General features: G+C 37.9%; 1 protein-coding gene across 4 annotated transcripts in view; it reads left to right on the forward strand.

Moving 5' to 3' along the window:
- Nucleotides 1-19031, forward strand: part of LOC106872750 (phosphatidate cytidylyltransferase, photoreceptor-specific) — a 229939-nt gene that overhangs the window by 142719 nt on the left and 68189 nt on the right. For all 4 annotated transcript variants that reach the window (XM_089365598.1, XM_052973960.2, XM_052973972.2 and 1 more), the window contains 2 exons: nucleotides 9828-9949; nucleotides 11197-11293. In XM_089365598.1, coding sequence (XP_089221724.1) covers nucleotides 9828-9949; nucleotides 11197-11293 — 219 coding nt within the window. The remainder of the gene's footprint in view (nucleotides 1-9827; nucleotides 9950-11196; nucleotides 11294-19031) is intronic.

The raw sequence follows: 19031 nt of genomic DNA on the forward strand, positions 1-19031 counted from the left end.
GACTCACTGCCCCTGGGAACTACTGTATGCTGACGATCTTCCTCTCATAGCAGATTCTGTAACAGAACTAGAAAAGAAACCCCAGGTGTGGAAGCAAAACCTGAAATCAAAGGGCTTTAAGGTTAGCTTAGCAAAGACTAAGGTTCTAGAAAATAAGAAAATGGACAAGACACTTCCTCCATTAGGTAAATGGCCTTGATCAATATGTAGAAAAAAGGTGTAGGCAGGAATTCCATATGGTATATCCAGTGCAAGCGATGGACACACAAGTGGTGCAGTGGAATAATAGGAAGATTATTAGAGAAGGTAGTGTTTGTCTGTGGAAGATGCATGGGAGCCATAAAAACTACAGATACTCAGGAAATGGATTTTCTCAAATACTCTGGAGGCTCTTTAGAGGTCGTGGATAATTTCTGCTACCGAGGGGAACCTAATTAGCTGTTGGGTAGGATGCACAGAAAGTGTAATTGCTAGAACAAGAATAGGATGGAGAAAATTCAGAGAGCTTTTACCTCCATTGGCAACCAAAGGACTCTTTCTCTCTGAATGAAAGGAAGACTGTATGATGCATGTATATGAATGGCAATGCTACATGGTAGTGAGACATGGGCCCTGCATGCAGAAGGTGCACAAAGTTTAGAGAGGAATGAAGCTAGTATGCTCCACTGGTTGTGCAATGTCAGGGTACATGTGCAACAGAGTGCTAGTGCATTTAGAGAACAGCTGGGCATAAGAGGAATTAGATGCAACATGCAAGAGAGAAGAGTGTACTGGTTTGGTGATGCAGATGGATATCAACAGTTGCATACAGATCTGCCTGTCACTTAAAATTTAGGGAGGCCAGTCTCAAAACACTGAGCCTTACGAAGGAGATGACAAAGGACCAAGATATCTGCCCCTTGTTGTACTCAAGAATACCTGTCTACCACAACAGAATTGTGACCAGTCCTGGTGCCACATAAGAAGCCCCCAGTACACTCTGTGGAGTGGCTGGCATTAGGAAGGGCATCCAGCTGTAGAAACCAGAGCAATGGAGCCTGGTGTGGGCCCTGGCCTTGTCAGCTCTGGTCAAACTGTCCAACCCATGCCAACATGGGAAACAGATGTTGAATGATGATAATGATGATGATGATTACCAAACAAGTGTATTCTATTTCCCATTGATTTCCTTTTGCACTTCACTTCTCTCCTCCTCCTCTCTTCCTCGTTAATCTTTTCATTATAAAACATTAATATTTACTAAACACTTCATTGGTTCGTTGTATTAAAGGATCTTCCTCTCTCTCTCTCTCTTTCTCTCTCTATCTTTCTCTCTCTCTCTCTTTCTCTCTCTCTCTCTTTCTCTCTCTCTCTCTTTCTCTCTCTCTCTCTCTTTCTCTCTCTCTCTCTCTCTCCATCAAGATTATATTTCTCTTGCAATAACTTCTGTGGTGTGTATATACATGTGTGTTTATAGGATATATATATGTGTGTGTGTGTGTGTGGAATGATAGATGCAGTGTAATATATATGCAATGTATGTCAGGTGTGTGTGTGTGTGTGTGTGTCGCACACATCTGAACTTTATGAACTCATCTATTGTTAACTATGAAAACTCTCTTCTGTATTCATTTCAACTTACTTTCTACCACTACTACTGCCACTACTACTACTACTGCTGCCATCACCACTGCTACATTTCCTAGAAAACTATTTTTGTCTTATCAGTGCTGAAATATATATTCCCCCCCCCCCTCCCCGCCATTGACACTGCCACCCCACCCACTGCCTTATCTTATAGCACGGTAAGAATATATTTCAGGAATAGTAACTGCTATGATGCACTCCATACCTTCACTATTAGCTCACTTCCATGCCTAGGGACTGTTTTCATCTTCTGTCCGTTTTACATCCTTACAAACCCCCATCACTCCACTCATAAAACCATTTTCACAAACTCCACACAATCGTTTCTTTTGTGTTGTTGAACAGCAAACCAATTCCTTGATCTCATTCAGTTCTTCTCTCTTCAAAACTATCTCAACACTGCAAACACTGCCATGAGAATTGGAAGCCTTGGTTGAAAATAGCTTCTGAGGTTAATAACTGTAAGAATTAGCATTGTTGCTTAATTGTTAATGAGCCAAAGCTTTGTATTAATGGGGGGTTGGCTTTCTCACAACTAATATGGTTACCATACTTTTCAGGCAAATGACATGCACACCTGTAATATAAGATTGGTTGATGACAGTAGTCCCTACATTACCAATGTTAAAAGTAGGTTGTCTCAGTGCCAGTTAAAAGATAACTACAAATAATCGAGTTTCTCTGATTTATCTTCCAAATAATTTTTGCTTCAATATTTTTGCTACAATATTCTTGTTGTAAACCAGATGATTCTTTCCTTTCCATTTCCTCAAGATGATCAATTGCAATGGTCAGAGATGGGGATCAGCAGATGATTGACTTGATCCTTTTTGTTCTGTTTCATTTTTGATCAACCCTTTATTCTTTTCATTCAGTAAAGTAACCGTAACATTCAGTCTTTACATCAAACTCTACAAACTGGGTCAGCAATTTTAATTGCCAACTTTTATTCCGGCCAAATTCAGGTTAATTTTACACAGGAACGAATCCCAACAATTTCACATTTAATTTTTCTTGTTTCTAAAGAATCTGGAAACCGAAATCTAGGGTTTTGTCATCAACTTTCTGATTTCTGCTTGAATCTAACTAGATTAAGCAAACTGTTTCTTTTTTGTTTCTATCATTTATATGGCAGTAGTTTGTGACCATTATTTCTTGAAATGGCAGTCAATTCATCGGTCAAAACATCCATTGATTTTGATCAAAAGATGGAAAAATTCAATTTATTTCTGTTGTCATTTAGATTGATGATATTTCATCTTATGTGCAGTTGTTCATAAATATTTGATGTTGGCAGTGAGTGAAACCATCTGCTGCTGCCACTCAAAACGACTCTGAGATGATTAGAGGAAATGCTTGACACTTGGATATTAATTCTCCTAACATCTACAAGACTTTTCATTGACCACAACTAGGAAAAACTGGCATTCACAGAAGGGATCATCTGTAACCCAGAAGACTAAACAACACAGTTGACCCAGAGTTAAACAGCTCTGTTTACTCAGGGTTAAAAACAATAATACAGTTCACAGAGGGCTATGGGCTTCCCAAAATTTCACTAAGCTTCTTTTTGTTTTAACTTTTCATAAGTATTTCCATATTCATAATTTCCAATTAAGGATTTACTCTTTTGTTAATAATTAATTAATTAATGGACTACAAAAATTAATATAGCAACTGAAAGAAAATATGGAGTTGTTTTACTAATTCTATGAACTCCTTGTCTGGAGTTCTAAATTTACCAGAATCAATTTTGTTGTATATCACTCCAGAAGTAAATAAATTATATCTCAATAATACATTTGGCCTCATTCAGTTGATTCTGGTTGTGTCACAGCAATAATCTAAACCTTGTGAGAAACAGAATGCTAACCATTGTCTCTAAATCCAACTAAATGTTTAATTACCAGCAAAGGTCTTTCCACATTCCAGTCTACACATCTTGTTGTGTCGACGCCCCCAGGCAAAGAAGTAGGATCTCCCAAGACAGGTAGTCTGGCCGTGGTAGGAGTGTTGAGTAGCAGTCGAGTAGAGATCATCCGAAGGTGCTAGATAGCAGTAGTTTCAGACATAACACATCTATATTCCAATCGACCATGTTTAGTGCATTTCTAATTTATTAATTCTAGCTTGACAAAGCTTTGCACACATCAGCAAATATATTGTTTGCTATTTCAATATAAGAACAGTTGTTAATGGGCTCTAAACAACATAACTAATGATGCTTAACAATGCAGAAAAGCCTCCCCTGCACTCCAGTAACACAATTCGTGGCTCAGTGCTGTATTTTTCCCATACTGTCTTTCTACATTTGAATGTGTATGAATATATTCAATATAATTGTACAAACCTATAATAATAATCAGATTTTGATGCTAACAGGAAAGTGCTCTACACACAGTTTCTTCTTAAGTGTTTATTCAAACATTTGTTTTGAGTGGAATATTTTAGAAACCAAAAATATGGGATTTTCATTTCTCTAAACAAAATGCAAATTACTCCATTTGTATTCCTGCTACTTTTGGACAAGGTGATGAGCTAGTGGAAATAGCAACATAATCCTAACCATAATAATGTAATGACACTAATTAATTATACCCTCTGTCATTAAAATAGTCTCAAAACCAAAATGTTTTATTATTAGACAAAAAAAAAAAATTGTAAATTCTCCAATGAAATATTCTTTCTGATTTGAAATCTCTTTCTTCTTCATTATTGTTGATTAAGAACACAGGTAGCAGTGATTAAAGACCATCATGTCTGCTTTTTCCTTTTAACAGTTCTGTAGGAGTATTGTCTTAACTATTTGATATTAGAGATATTTCCATGGCGCCTCTGTTTTGTCTCAACCTTTGATTTAATACTGTTTCTCTGGTCCATATGATATTGTCATTGATAAATGACCAGTGGTTCCACACAACAGCTGTTTTCCTGCAGTTTTATTCCTCACTTAACAAGGTTTCATCAGTCACAAGTAGAGGGGATTAAATCTTCTCTTTTATAATTTCCACATCAACTAAGGTCAAACAAGTCAGATCATGATAATTGATGACTGTATCATCACCCCCACCCCCACCCCCATCCCCAACACTTGAAAAACACTTTGAAATGGTTTCTATATCTAATAAAGTTCACTCAGTAATGTTACAATCAATAGAAATTTTGCTGTCACCAAATATCCATCCTCACACTGATGCTGATGTGTTTTTTCATTTTCTTTGTTATTCAAAATTTGAAACAATTATTGTTGTTGTTGTTATTGTTTTTGTTTTTATTATCATCATCATCATCATTGTCATCATCTTTCACTTCTGTTTCCATTTCTTGCCAAGTGTCTTCATGACACCTAGGGCACAAAGCGTACTGTATACATTGGTAGGTAGGCCATTAAAATATACACACCAGATTGTTCATTTACAAAGTCATGTGATAGAGAAAAAGGAGAAGAAAGGCAGAGAAAAAGGAAAACGTATTTATTATTATTATTATTATTATTATTATTGAGTTTCCGTTGATCCAGTCAGTTTATTCATCAAAACCTACATTTCCCACCCTCAAGGCTCCAGTTTAGTCATATTGATTTAGACTTCAAAAGTCCAATACACGTGTTGATGGTGATGGTGATGGTGGTGGTGGCAGCGGCAGGGGTTGTTTTCTTTCCACCACCCTCCCTGCCAACTCCCCTTTCTCAAATGTAACAACAACATGCCATGGTCAACATGAATTTGACTTCTTGTATAATTTCTATGCAGCCCTTAATTTGCACAACTCCCAACTTTTATTATTAAATGTTTTCTGAGACAGCAAATTGGCAGAAATGTTAGTGTTGGCAAAATGTCTTGTGGTATTTGTTGTGGCTCTTTAAGTTCTGAGTTTCTGTGTTCAAATCTCACTGAGTCAAATACTGGAGTCAATAGTATCAGCTAACCACCCCTCCCCCTCAGAATTGCTGGCCTTGTGCTTAAATTAAATATTCACACACTCACACATACAGACATAGATATATGTGTGTGTGTATTGATAAATCATCATCATTTAATGTCTGCTTTCCATGCTGGCATGGGTTGGACAGTTTGACTGAGGACTGGCAAGATAGAGAGCTGATAAAAATCAAACATCCAGTCAACATCATGGTGTTTGGAGTGAACGTTATGCCTTCAGTCATCTTCCCATATAGACTCAGAACCAATACAGAGGCCTACATCAAGTACCTGGAGGAGGTAGTGCTGCCCTGGGTCAAGAGGGTGCAATACCCTGTGTCTTTGTTCCTGCTGGAAGACCCTGTGCCTGGCAGCATGCCACACAAGCAGGAGAACCCAGTCATGGTTGTCAGACAATTTCTGCAACCACATCACCCCTAACATCTGGCCACCTAACTCCTCAGACTGCAACCCACTTGATTATTATGTGTGGGTCGCAGTTGAGTGAGAGACCAACAGAACTCCTTGTAACACCACAGATAACCTGAAGGCAAGGATTATGGCAGCATTCACCAACTTAAAGAAAAGGAGACCATTCAGAAGAGTTGCTGGAGATTCTGAAGTCGTCTGGAGTCCGTGGGTGAAGCCAGTGGCGGTTTTGTTAAATAAATTTACTGCTGCGGAGGAACAGTGGGTAATCAAAAACATCAAACAGAACCCAAATGTATTCTATTCATATGCAAATAAGCATAGAACCGCTGTCTCACCCATTGGGCCATTGGTCGATGATAATGGCATTCCCCAACACGATGCTAAAGAAATGGCAGAAATACTGCAGAAACAATACTGCTCTGTCTTTAGTGATCCACTGATATTGACGTAAGAGAAACGAACGAAGTTGATTCCCAACATAAAATCCTTCACTGCTTCAGACATCATAGCAGCAATAAATGAGGTCAAATAATATTCTGTTGTAGGCCCTGATAGATTCCCCGCTAGTCTCCTGAAGGAATGTAGACACCAACTTGCAGTCCCTCTGACCAGCCTCTGGAGAAATCCTTTAGACTCGGGTTATATACCCAAACAGCTCCTATCCCAGTCTGTCATCCTGGCTTTCAAACAGGGAAACAGATCACTCACAGTCAACTCTCGCCCAGTCTCACTCACCTCCCACATCATTAAAGTGTTTAAAAAGGTGGTGAGATCAAGGATAGCTGACTTCCTGGAGACCCAAAAACTCCTAAATGCAAACCAGCATGGCTTTCGCTGTGGCGGGGACTGTCTAACACAGCTCTTACACCACATTGAAGATATACTTAAAGCCTTGGGGACAGGTTCAAACTCTGATGTCATGTATCTTGACTTCAGTAAAGCATTCGACAGGGTCGACCACAATACCCTACTGTCAAAATTATCAAATGTTGGAATCTGTGGAAAATTACTACACTGGATTAAGTATTTCCTAGAGAGCAGAACACATTGTGATCGGTGGAATCCACTCAAGCCCAGCAAAAGTCACCAGTGGTGTCCCTCAGGGGACTGTCTTGGGCCCGCTCCTCTTTATAATTTATATAAATGACCTTTCCAGCATCGTAAATCACTGTAGGAAGGAGCCATGTTGAAACGGTGTTAAACCGTGAGAAGGAATTGGGTCACAGTGGTGTGTGTGCATCTCATAATCCATATTTGGTGATGATAGCTTTTGTTAACATGGAAGGAGTTGTTAATCGATAGGGATTATCACCAATCAATTGGAAAATCTCTTGCACAGTTACAAATGGTTTTGTTATCAGAAAGTATTACTCAGAATCTATCACCTTCTCTCTCTCTCTCTCTCTCTCTCTCTCTCTCTCTCTCTCTCTCTCTCTCTCTCTCTTTAATGACATGCTGAGCATGTACGTTTAGTACACACACACACACACACACACACACACACATCCAGTGTATACAAGAAACAGCTTTACTTTCTCTTTAATTTAACGATGTTTCATACATTTCTCTCATAATCCTTTATATTTCAACAGGTACAATAAAGTTTCTTGCTATATTGATGTTTCTAAATCTCCTTATTCCTCTCTTCTGAATGAAGTCTCTCTCTGCACTGTGTGTGTGTTTTTGCCATTTTATATGAAGCAGCAATCATGAGATTAATGTTGCAATTACAGCGATATCAATATCATAGAATTTCAAACTTTTTATCTTTAATTCCAGGTTTATTTTTGCAATAAAAAGTGGAATTAGTTTGATACCGTGCTGTTGTTATCTTTTATTTTACTTATAATATAGCTTCTATGACTAATAGTTGAAGAAACCTACTAAAATATTGGTGTCATCCTCTCCTATTTATGTAATTTTATTTACTAATGTATGATGCAACGGTGTCATAAGGACTGCAAAGACTGAATTGTCTGCTTGTGAATGGCTGATGTGACCAAACAGGTTGGTGTTCAGTCTACATCTTCAATGGTCACAGAGATATTATAAATTAGTTCCAGCTTCCTTCTGAAGCCAATCTCATCCATTCCCGTGATGCTGTGGCTAAGATGGCAAGCTGGCAGAGTCGTTAGCATACCAGACAAAAGGCATTTGATTCTTCTTTATGGTCTGAGTTCAAATTCTGCTGGGGTCACATTTACCTTTCGTTCTTTCAGGGTCTGTAAGTACCAGTTGAGCACTGGGGTAGACATAATTAATTATCCCCTCCCCTTCAATTTCATTTTTTTATGCCAAAAGCAGAAAGGATTATTATTACTGCTGTTGTCGTTGTTGTCGTTGTTGCTGTTGGCAACCTAATGGAACCCTTAGGGTGTCAGACAAAATGCTTAGTGGCATTTTGTCTGTTTTTATGTTCTCAGTTCAGATTCCGCCAAGGTTGACTTTTCCTTTCTTTCTGGTCTCTCCAAAGTTCACCCTGGATGCACCAGAGTGAGTTCTCGTTTTCTGTTTTTCTCTTCTATACACTGAATAACTTGCTTTCTTAAAGACCACCAGACTGTAGACCGTGGCATTCGTTGAAGGCCTTCTCCACATCAACATATACTAGAGAGACCAACTCTTAACTAACATCTCTTGTCATTGTCTCTCTGTAAATAGGGGACCAGTGCTGCTCTTACCCAGGTGAAATCCAAACTGCATCAATGGTGCTACAACACACCTCTTCCTTTCAAAACTCATCCTCCATCTGTTTGATGTCTCTGTAGCTGCTTCTTTCTAAAGCCCCTCCCCCCTTGCTCTCGTTAACACTTGATTATTTTACTGCTATCAAATTAGTCATTAGGTAATGACACCCACCTCTATTACCTGCTTCACCATATCAGGGATTATCTCAAGCCCTATTTTGCTAGTCTCCTTCAGAACATCATGGACAGTATTTAAAGGACCTGCAACTTTTCTCATCTTCATGTAATCTGTGTGCGTGCGTGCGTGTGTGCGTGCATGCGTGGCCCAGTGGTTCAGCTCAAGATCATGAGTTGTCAGTTTTGATTCCTACACTGAGTAGTTCATCATATATCCTTGAGCAAGTTAGTTCATTTCATGTTGCTTCAGTCTGCTCAGCTGAGATAAGTACCAGCCTGGTGCAGCCTCTCCTCCTTTTAGCTGTCCCATCTTTCAATGTCTCTCTGAAAGAAGGTTCACTCAGCTGGCAGAAAGTCTATCTCTTCACTTAAAAACAATTTCTAAAATCCTGGAATTCCTCACCAAACAATGGTTGATGATTTTGTTGTGGTTAGGGTTTGGTTTTTTTTTTTTTTTTCATTTTTGCTGTTTATATGTGTGTTTGTTGTTGTTCTGTTATACCTCTGCACATTGGTCCTTACTTTTGGCAAATTTCAGCAATACAATCATTCAGATTATGAAAAGTTATTGCTAGTCCAACATTGAGCTTTTCTTCATTTCTGGACAAAGGGCAGCTGTGAGTACTCTCTCACAACCCTTCTCACAAAATAGCACCATGATTCAGGGTGGCAGGTGGCAAGCAAACAAGAACCATTGTTAGTATTTAACTGGTATTTTATTTATTAACCCCAGAAATCCCCAAAACAGTCTGCATTCTCTCCTGATAAACACTGAAACCTTCTGGCATGTGTTTTGCAACTTGCAACCGTTTCCGCACTAAGAAGCTGTTTCTAAGTCCCTCTATTGACCCTTGAAGGGTGACAGACAAATGTTAACTTGGGCTGGACATTTGAAAATTATCAAAAACGATGACCACAGAAAATATTTGTGTCTGCTTCCAATAATTGTATCTCAGTCTTAGAAATTGTGTGCTTTTCTTTGCAGCGCTCTGAGGAAGATGATGCAGAACCATTACCTCAAGACCTTGGTGCCACTGGCAGTCTTCCACAAGGAAGCGACAAAACTACAGAGATTTTAGATTCTGCATTGGCAAATCTAAATCCAAGGTAAATGTAATTCTTGTTGTTGTTGATATCAATAATCATCATCATCATTACCACCACTATCATCATCATCATAATCATCCTCAAAACATAATCTTCAATTTTGTTACATTACTATATGTATATAAATGCATGTGTGTGTATGTGTGTGAATCATTTAATATCTATTTTCCATGCTGGCATGGATTGGACAGTTTGACAGGATCCAGCAAGCCACAGTGCTACAGCAAGCCACAATGTCAACTTTGGCATAGTTCCTGTATCAATACTTTTTCCATGTCACTGGCTCCAGTGAGGTCACCAGTTAACTGACTAGAAAAGAAGACGGAAAATGGAAAAGGACCCCCTCCACTAAATGAGGTGGGGGTGAGTATTCAAAAGTGGGAGGAAGGAGAGTGGTTCACAAGGGGGCAACAACTGTTGGGGACAGGCTGGCTGTATCAGTGGGGGGGAGAGCATCAGTTACTGCCATAGCTTCTATGCTTTCACTCAGTGCACATCACTGATCAAACTTACCATGCCTTCGTCTCTTAAATGCCTTCTCTTCAATTTACTAACATTTCAGATGACAAACAGCCTTCAGAAAAACAAATTAACTTGTAAACCAATGTTCCATCATGTGTGTGTGTGTGTGTTACAGACAAGAGCGTAAATTTCAAACGGAGTATAGCTGTGAAAATAGCAGAAACATTGAGTATTTTATTCTTATAAGACAGGAAAACGTGCACACACACACACACTTAATGTATATGTGCACATCCGCATATATATAATAACAGGCAAAGTAAACCATAACTGTGTCATCAATTATTTTGGTGGAATTTAATGTAATACAAAATGGTTTGAAAGAAATCAACGAGTGTCTGTTATTTCTTAAAGAATTCCATCTACCAAACAAGACATGGCTGTTCTTAAAGAAAACTCTAATACCTGCAAACTTGGAACTGCCTTTTATTTTTTAGATAGAAGTGGAGCTGTTTGAAAAGTGCATCAATGAGTGAGTGTCTCTTCAGCCAATCCCCCTCACTTTTATTCTCTCTAATGGATTCACAAAAGATTGTTATGTTTGTCTAACCTAATTGATTTTGTTTGTTTTGTTTTTTTAGACTTTGTTTTTTGTTTTTTTTTTTTGTTCCTTCTGTATTATGTGTTGTTAAGATTATTTGTTTAACAGTTGTCAGCTTGATGTCTTCCAATATTTATAATGGATTTCCAATGTTCCAAACTGATTTCTGATTTCTAACTTACAGATGGAGGAATTGGGTTATCCGTGGCATATTTACTTGGCTCATGATCCTCTTCTTTGCTTTCATTGTTTACCTTGGACCACTGGCATTGGTGTTGTTGGTAAGTAAGATATTATCTTAGAAACATTTCTTCACAATAACTGAGCAAACATTTTCATTTCTATTTTGATTTGCCATTTTACTATTTTCACCTCATTTCTATGAGTTGGCTACTTTTCCAAATTGGCTTTTTTGCATATATCGATAGAACTGCTGTTTCTCAGCTTCATTACAGTTTTAGAGGAAATCCTTCAACTGCTAAGACTGGTCCGTGGTATTGACGGCAAGCTCGGTTCCTTGCTTACTTCAGCAACTTATTGACTTCAACAAGATGTGGATTGCTAACTCTGTAGTCCGTAATCCCACATTACAAGCATTCTACTTCTATTTGTATTAATGGAACTAAGTGATCTACGATGACTAATCCTAATTGACAAGTAACTGCTGCCTCTAACCAAACATATCATTCTTTCATTGAAACAAACTAATCTAATTAAAGGATAATTTGAAATAGAATCAGGACTCTTAATTTAAAAAAAAAAAAGAAATCGAAAATGAGTGCAAAGGTTACTGAACATGATATTAGTTGAACCCAAGGATCTTGTTTTTTTATTGTCTTCATTTCTGAAAGCGTCATCGAAATATATGGTGGAGGGTAAGGGCCATTGGTATTTGGACACGAACCAAAAAAAAAATAGAAAACATACTCCCAGCTAAAAACTGCAGCCATATTCAACTAGGATAGACTAAAGAAACAGACTATTTAACAGAACTACCCTCACTGTCAATAATGGTCCCTATGAGACTACAAGAATGTAATTTGGCCCAACCATCAATGATTCTATCAGCACAGCAGTCGAGGGATTCCAATAATGAGAATCGGGAGTCCCATGATCACATTCTCCTAGGTTTTGTCAGTCATGAATTACTTGCATTTTCTTTGTAGTTTATAGAATTGGTCCCTGATGTCCTCATGCATCACAAATCCAATACTGGACTCCTACCCCTTATACTGCTAAGTGATGGCCTTTGACAACCCCCCCTTCTCCATGGATGTTGTTGATGATGTGCTAAACTTGCTGGGCAAACACAGTTGTCCTGACAATGTCACGCTGTTGCTTATGCTACTTTCTCTTTCACACACATGGCATGTCCTTGCTAAAGGCCTCCAGCTCTTTTCTTAATTCTGAACACAAAGGACCCTGCTTGGTTCAAGCAGCTGATGATGTCTGCATCACTGGGATTGGTAGCAAGAGCCATGAACCTCAAATACCTTTTCATTTCCTCTCCCAGATTGTAATCTGCCATGTTTATGTATCATCATCATCATCATACATTTGAATGAGAAATTAGAAAGTACAAATTTGTTACATTACCACACAACATAATGTTGGGACATCTTTCATTTTTGAGCCTAGTAAATTGTGGTCACAAACACTCAGCTCACACTGTATGGAAGTGAACCTAACAAAGTAGTTACTTTCCAGATTTTGATTGCAATTCGTTAATGCTGGGTTTTCTGGTCTTTCAAATGTATGTACAATAAGTGAAAAGACAGACAGAAAGAAAGAAATGTAATTCCATGTAAAGGGATGCATTTTTCCCTAAATAATTACTGAAAAATCTTTTCTAATTTTCATCATTAATAAACATCGTTGTTAATGATATACATAAACTTTTGATAACTTTAATTTATTCTTAGGCAAAGAATACTGGCTAAAAATCTCTTCTTTTAGATATTTGGTGCTAATCACTTGGCTATAAAGTTTGTTATGTTTAATGTATCAATGGCTGTAGACTAGGAGCTGTCAGGTCTTTTCTATTTCAATGTCCCCTTAAGGATCTCCCTGTTCCTCTTTCTCATTTTTGTGATGTTATTTCTGCTCTGTTATCAACTTTATACATTCCTCTCCAGGTGACATAAAGCTGTCTTCTCTCATGTCTTTGAAATTCTTTCTAACAATGGAAACTCTCAATATATTCCTTGTTGTAGAGATATTTTGACAGTTTTTGGTAAAGAATTGAAATACCAAAATACCTGACAGTTTTGATGTCAGAGAACCGGCTGAAATGACGGACACTGTGCATTTCACTTTTAGGTTTCGTTCTTCAACATTTTACTGTGTTCTATTCTGTTTTTCATTTCTCCAGATTAAGAAATAATCTGCTAAAACTATTAATTCTTCCCCTACAAACATTAATTGCACTTAGTCTAAAAGAAAAAGACAGTACATTTTTTTTCTCCATTTTTGTTGTAGTGAAAATGGTACTCTCCTCTCCATGTGACAAAGTGGTATGGTCAGCCACTATAAAGTAAGACAGTCATTGTAGGAGATCAGTAAGAGTAGAGTCATTGTACAAGCTCTCAGTTGGAGTCTGTGTCAGTTATGTTATACATATGAGTTCAAATTACCATCAAAGTAGACATTTTAAAGTCATTGTCTTGCAGAGCTGTCAGCGATAGCATGATAGACGAGTGAAAGATGGTAAGATGCAGAATACTGCCACATCATAATAGTGGTGACAAGAATGTTAAGGTGCCGTCAATAACATACAAATGGACAAGGATCTCACATTAGAACCATTTTTACCTCCCTCCTTCCCTATTATCCTCTCCACAATTATCTTATCGCAACAGTAAATCTCTTCTTCTCAAAATTACTTTATCTTCTCTAATGGCATCTCTTCAAATCATTACTCTGGCCCCTATTTTACCCTTTCAGTCATGGAGAGGGACCAAGGTGACCCTCACTAGTCATGGTGCCCTGAAAAGCACCCAGTACACTTTGTAAAGTGGTTGGTGTTTGGAAGGACATCCAGCCATAGAAAGCATGTCTGTTGAACCATCAAACCCATGGTAGCATAGAGAGCAGACATAAAATGATGACAATAATAATAATAATAATAATGATGATGGTGAAACTCAGGATTTCTCGTACAAGTTTCACATTTTTTTGCAACGCCAAAATCTACTTCAAGAAGTTTTAAACAAATGAATCTTGTGTTAAATAAGAAACTGTTTCTCCACAACCCTCCGCCCATGAAACAGTTTACTCTCCTCTCTGCAATTGTTCTTTTATTTTGTTTTCATCCCAGACAGCAGCAGCAGCAGCAGCAGCAGCAGCCAGAGAACTTTTTCTTGGTCAGCAAAACCTTTTACCAACCACTTCTGCTGCATTTTTCAATATGGCTCATTATATCTCAAACTCTGATAAGTAATTAATTAAAGATAATGACTTCTAAATATTCTCTCATTCCTGCCAGTAATAAAGCACAGTTTTCTGGGAATTTTCTCAAAGATTTTTCTGCTGATTCGATATGTTTACTGTTAAATATGTCATTTCATGTGTAACATTTAACATGTTAAGTGGCTGGGCTTGTATTTGCCATTGAGTAAAAGCTTAGGGAAGTGGAGGGAGAGAAAGGAGGGGGGGGGGGGAGACAAACTCAAGACAAAGTCTTGAGTTTGAAAGAAAACTCTCGTGATGGTAAAATATTTGCAATCAAAAGGAACATGGATAACATCATCATTATCTTTACTTAGCATCAGTTTCCATGCTGGCATGGGCTGGACAGTTTGACCAGAGCTTAAAAGGTCAACAGTCATACCAGGTCCCATTGTTTCAGTTCGGTCTCTACAGATGGTTGCCCTTCCTAATGTCAACCACTTTACAGAGTGGACTGATTGCTTTTGATGCGGTGCCAGCACCAGTGCTTTAACGCTGTTACCTCGCAGACCGCATACCAGTCCTTCTACCATACAACTGTGTCCTTCCCACACCATATTTTCCTTATAACTAAAAACTAAGTACCTGGCCTCTTCAGTGACAATCCACTGTAAACGGCTATGGCCTGGGAACACCTTGTTTTATGACCAAATGAAAAATATGTAAGAAAAAACAAAAACAAAATTTGATATGATTTTCTATTTCTGCTTGTGTACATGTGGGGTATCAAATTTAGAAACCTGATGTAGCTAACGAAGAACTGTTATAAATATGTGAACTACCTAATTAATTAGCTCTACTACACATGGCTCTCCACTTCATACTCTTTGCCCCCCACCCCCTCCTCCTCCTCCTCTGTTTCAAGAACTATCAGCTTTCTTATATTTAGAATTCTAATTGCACCAAATTGTCTTCTGTTTGCCTGTTTTACACAGACATCGACTCCACTGGCATGTGGTGGTGGTGGCAGCAGTGGGGGAGTGGGTAGGGCATTAACCAAAATGGGAAAGATGGCATATTCCATGACTTGGCACTAGAGATTCTTAGTACTTAGCTACATGTGCAAACACACACATGCTCACAACATAACCCATTCTCCTTTTTTTATTGTTTGCTGTGCAGCGAATTGACGATAAATGTATCACAGTGTGGAAGAGAGAAGACAGACTATATGACTCTAAGTACTTGTTGTGGCCTCATTTAACACCTTTATGTATGTGTATATATATATATATATATATATATATATATAAGAGAAATGGAAAATGGAGAGAAACACCCAATATGTTATTTAAATAACATATTGTGCGTTTGTCTCCATTTTCCATTTCTCTTACATTCTCCAAAACATGTCTCGCTTCTTCTTGGAATTAGTACCACATGTACATGTGGCTGCTAATGTCTTTAAGTGCTTAAGTGACATTTGGCTGCCCTGGTAACTTTTTCTCTGGATTTCTCTTTGAAAATCAAGGATACACACACACACTCATATACATATATATATGTGTGTGTGTGTGTGTGTGTGTGTGTGTGGTATTTTTACATCTTTTACCATTTTACCATAAGAGAAAATTTTCTTCTTGGTAACTGCAGTGAATTTGCCTTTTGGCAGTTGAAATATGTCACAAACATATTCTGACTAATCTTAATTTTGCTTATGCCTAAACACAGCTTGATGCTAATATTACTGTAATTTCCATGACCTAGTAGTCAAATGGCATAAATCAGTCAATGTTGTTGACTGTATTTTAGTTAAACCTCTAGCTTTGATAAGGTCTGTCCAGAGTTGCCTCTCTTAAGTATTTCCCATTGATAACAGCTAAGGAGCTAGAACCATTGATATCTGGGAATCCTGACAGGGAGTGACACTGGACAGATTATGGTGTTTTTGCACTTTTTTTACCATAAGAGAAAATTTTCTCCATGGTACCTGCAATGAATTTGCTTTTTAGCAGTTGAAATATGTCACAAGCATATTTTGATTGACCTAAACTTTGCATACATATATATATATATGCACACAGTAGAATCTCAGAATTTACTTCATTTCTTGGAGGCCATTCCTTACCCAAAATACTTGTAAACTGAGACGATTTTTCCCACCAGTAATTCAAGAGAATAAACAGTGAATTTGAGCAGGGATGTGCACTGAGCAAAAACTAGTCAGTAACTGGCGCTTACCTCCTGCTGATATTCCCAGACTGTAACCAGCTGTTGTTGTCATTTGCCTGTTTATTACTCAAGACACTGTTCCTTATCCAAGACATTTTTTTGTTCAAAAAATTGTTCATAAACTGATTTGTTTATGATGAGATGTGTTTGTAAATGAAGGTTCCACTCTGTGTGTGCGCGTGTGCACACACACTTTCTTTGTGTCGAGTAATTCATCAGAGAATATGGGTTATTTACATCTTGAATGCTGTTAAAAAAGTAGTTTTTTTTTATTTTCTGATAATTCCATATCAGAACTTTGGTCAAACATAAAACCTCTTTGAAGTGTTGGTTATAAAGGAAATCTGATGGCATGAGTGAGTGGGGGTGGGGCAAGGGGGAGGAAGAAAAAAGATGGGGTAGTGAGAAAGATCTCAATATCAGTTCAACGGACAAACTGTTCAAACAGCAATTTGGACATTTCTGTCATGATTATTTCTCAGTTTCTAGGACCACTTTAGAGATTCTGTTAAAAATAATCGAAAGATGCTCTTCTAAATTTTCTAGAAACATTTTTAAACAGAATCATCAAACATAGATTATTAAAGAGAATATTTGCTCAAAGCAGTATTGGTGGAGCACTGTTAATAGCTTTGTTACTGAATGTCTTAATTAAATCTTAATAGAATTTAACCAGGATGTTTAGTAAAATTCTTTTTTGATAAGTGTGGCACGTGAAAAACAACAGCTCCCGTGCAGGTAGCATGTAAAAAACACCTTTTGAGCATGGTCGTTGCCAGAACTACCTGATTGGTCCTCGTGCCGGTGGCATGTAAAAGCACCCACTACACTCTCGGAGTGGTTGGTGTTAGGAAGGGCATCCAGCTGTAGAAACTTTGCCAGATCAGATTGAGCCTGGTGCAACTTCTGGCTCACCAGTCCTCAGTCAAACTGTCCAACCCATGCCAGCATGGAAAGCTGACGTTAAACAACGATGATGATGATGATATCTCATACATATATATCCATGTCTGTATATATCGTCGTCATCATCATCATCAACATTAACCATGCATATTGGTTGCATGGGATTCCAATGTCTGCTTTGGCAAAGTTTCTGTGGCTGGATGCACCATGGCCCATCATCAGAAGTCAACAACCAAAGAATGATCGTTGACTTCTGGATCACAATGCTTCAAACAAGTTACAACTCTCCTCATATAAATACATACATACTTGCATGCAGATGTATATATATACATACATACATACATACATATAAGCAGCTTTATTTCTCTTTGCAATTCCTCATATATATATATATATATCCGAATCAATTTCCATCTCTTTCTCTCTCTCTCTCTCTCTCTCTCTCTCTCTCTCTCTCTCTCTCTCCTCTCTCTCTCTCTCTTTCTCTCTCTCTCTCTCTCTCTCTCTCTCTCTCTTTCTCTCTCTCTCTCTCTCTCTCTCTCTCTTTCTCGCTTTCTCCCCTCTCTCTCTCTCTCTCTTTCTCTCTCCCTCTCTCTCTCCCTCTCTCTCTCTCTCTCTCAGCCAATTTTAAACAAAGTTTGGTTAGTGATCACATTGTTCATTATTAACAGTGATATTGTTTGAAAGTCTTCACTTTGCAGCTTGAGGGCCAATCACTCCCAGTGTGTCCCATCGCACACCAATTGAATCTTGGTTGTAAAGATCAATACTTTTTCCTATTGCTAACTCTAACATTACTTGCAAAAGGGATTTACAAATGCTCATACAATTTCTTTCCTGCTCCTTGATCAATACAATCAAATAGAGTTGCAAACTTGGAAGAGAATGACTGTCGGCCTGCCTATTCCATAAAAGAGAGACCAATCTCTGAATCTATACACTTGAGACACATTGACCAAACTGAAGAGAAGTTTACAATATGGCTGTCTACAGATTAAACAACTGCACTGTTATACACACACACACACACACACACACACAACCAGCTTTGTGTGTTCTTTCAAAAGATAATGTTCTTGGCAAAACCTTTTCAAAATGTTTTCACTGTTCTGTTTCTTCTTTTTTCTTTATTTTTATCATTATTCCTATTATTTTTATCATTATTCCTTTTATTTTTATCATTATTCCTATTATTTTTATCATTATTCCTATTATTTTTATCATTATTCCTATTATTTTTATATTAAAGAAATGTTTCATTTTCTGTGAAAAGTTTCCTAACTTTAAACCAAGCTTTTGTAACTCAGACTATTCAAGCATTTCTGCTGCACTAAGAAAATGGTAACTTTCAGGAGTTTCTCTCAAAATGTTGCACTACACTGCAGCCATCCCCCCCCCCCCACCACCACCACCTGTTATTGGTTTGAATCAGGATTGGCAAAGGTAGGAGTAAATCCTGTTGTTCAGCAATGAGTTGCTGGTCACAACTGG

The sequence above is a fragment of the Octopus bimaculoides genome, chromosome 1 (genome assembly GCF_046866305.1).
Source record: "Octopus bimaculoides isolate indiv1 chromosome 1, ASM4686630v1, whole genome shotgun sequence".
NCBI lineage: Eukaryota > Metazoa > Mollusca > Cephalopoda > Octopoda > Octopodidae > Octopus > Octopus bimaculoides.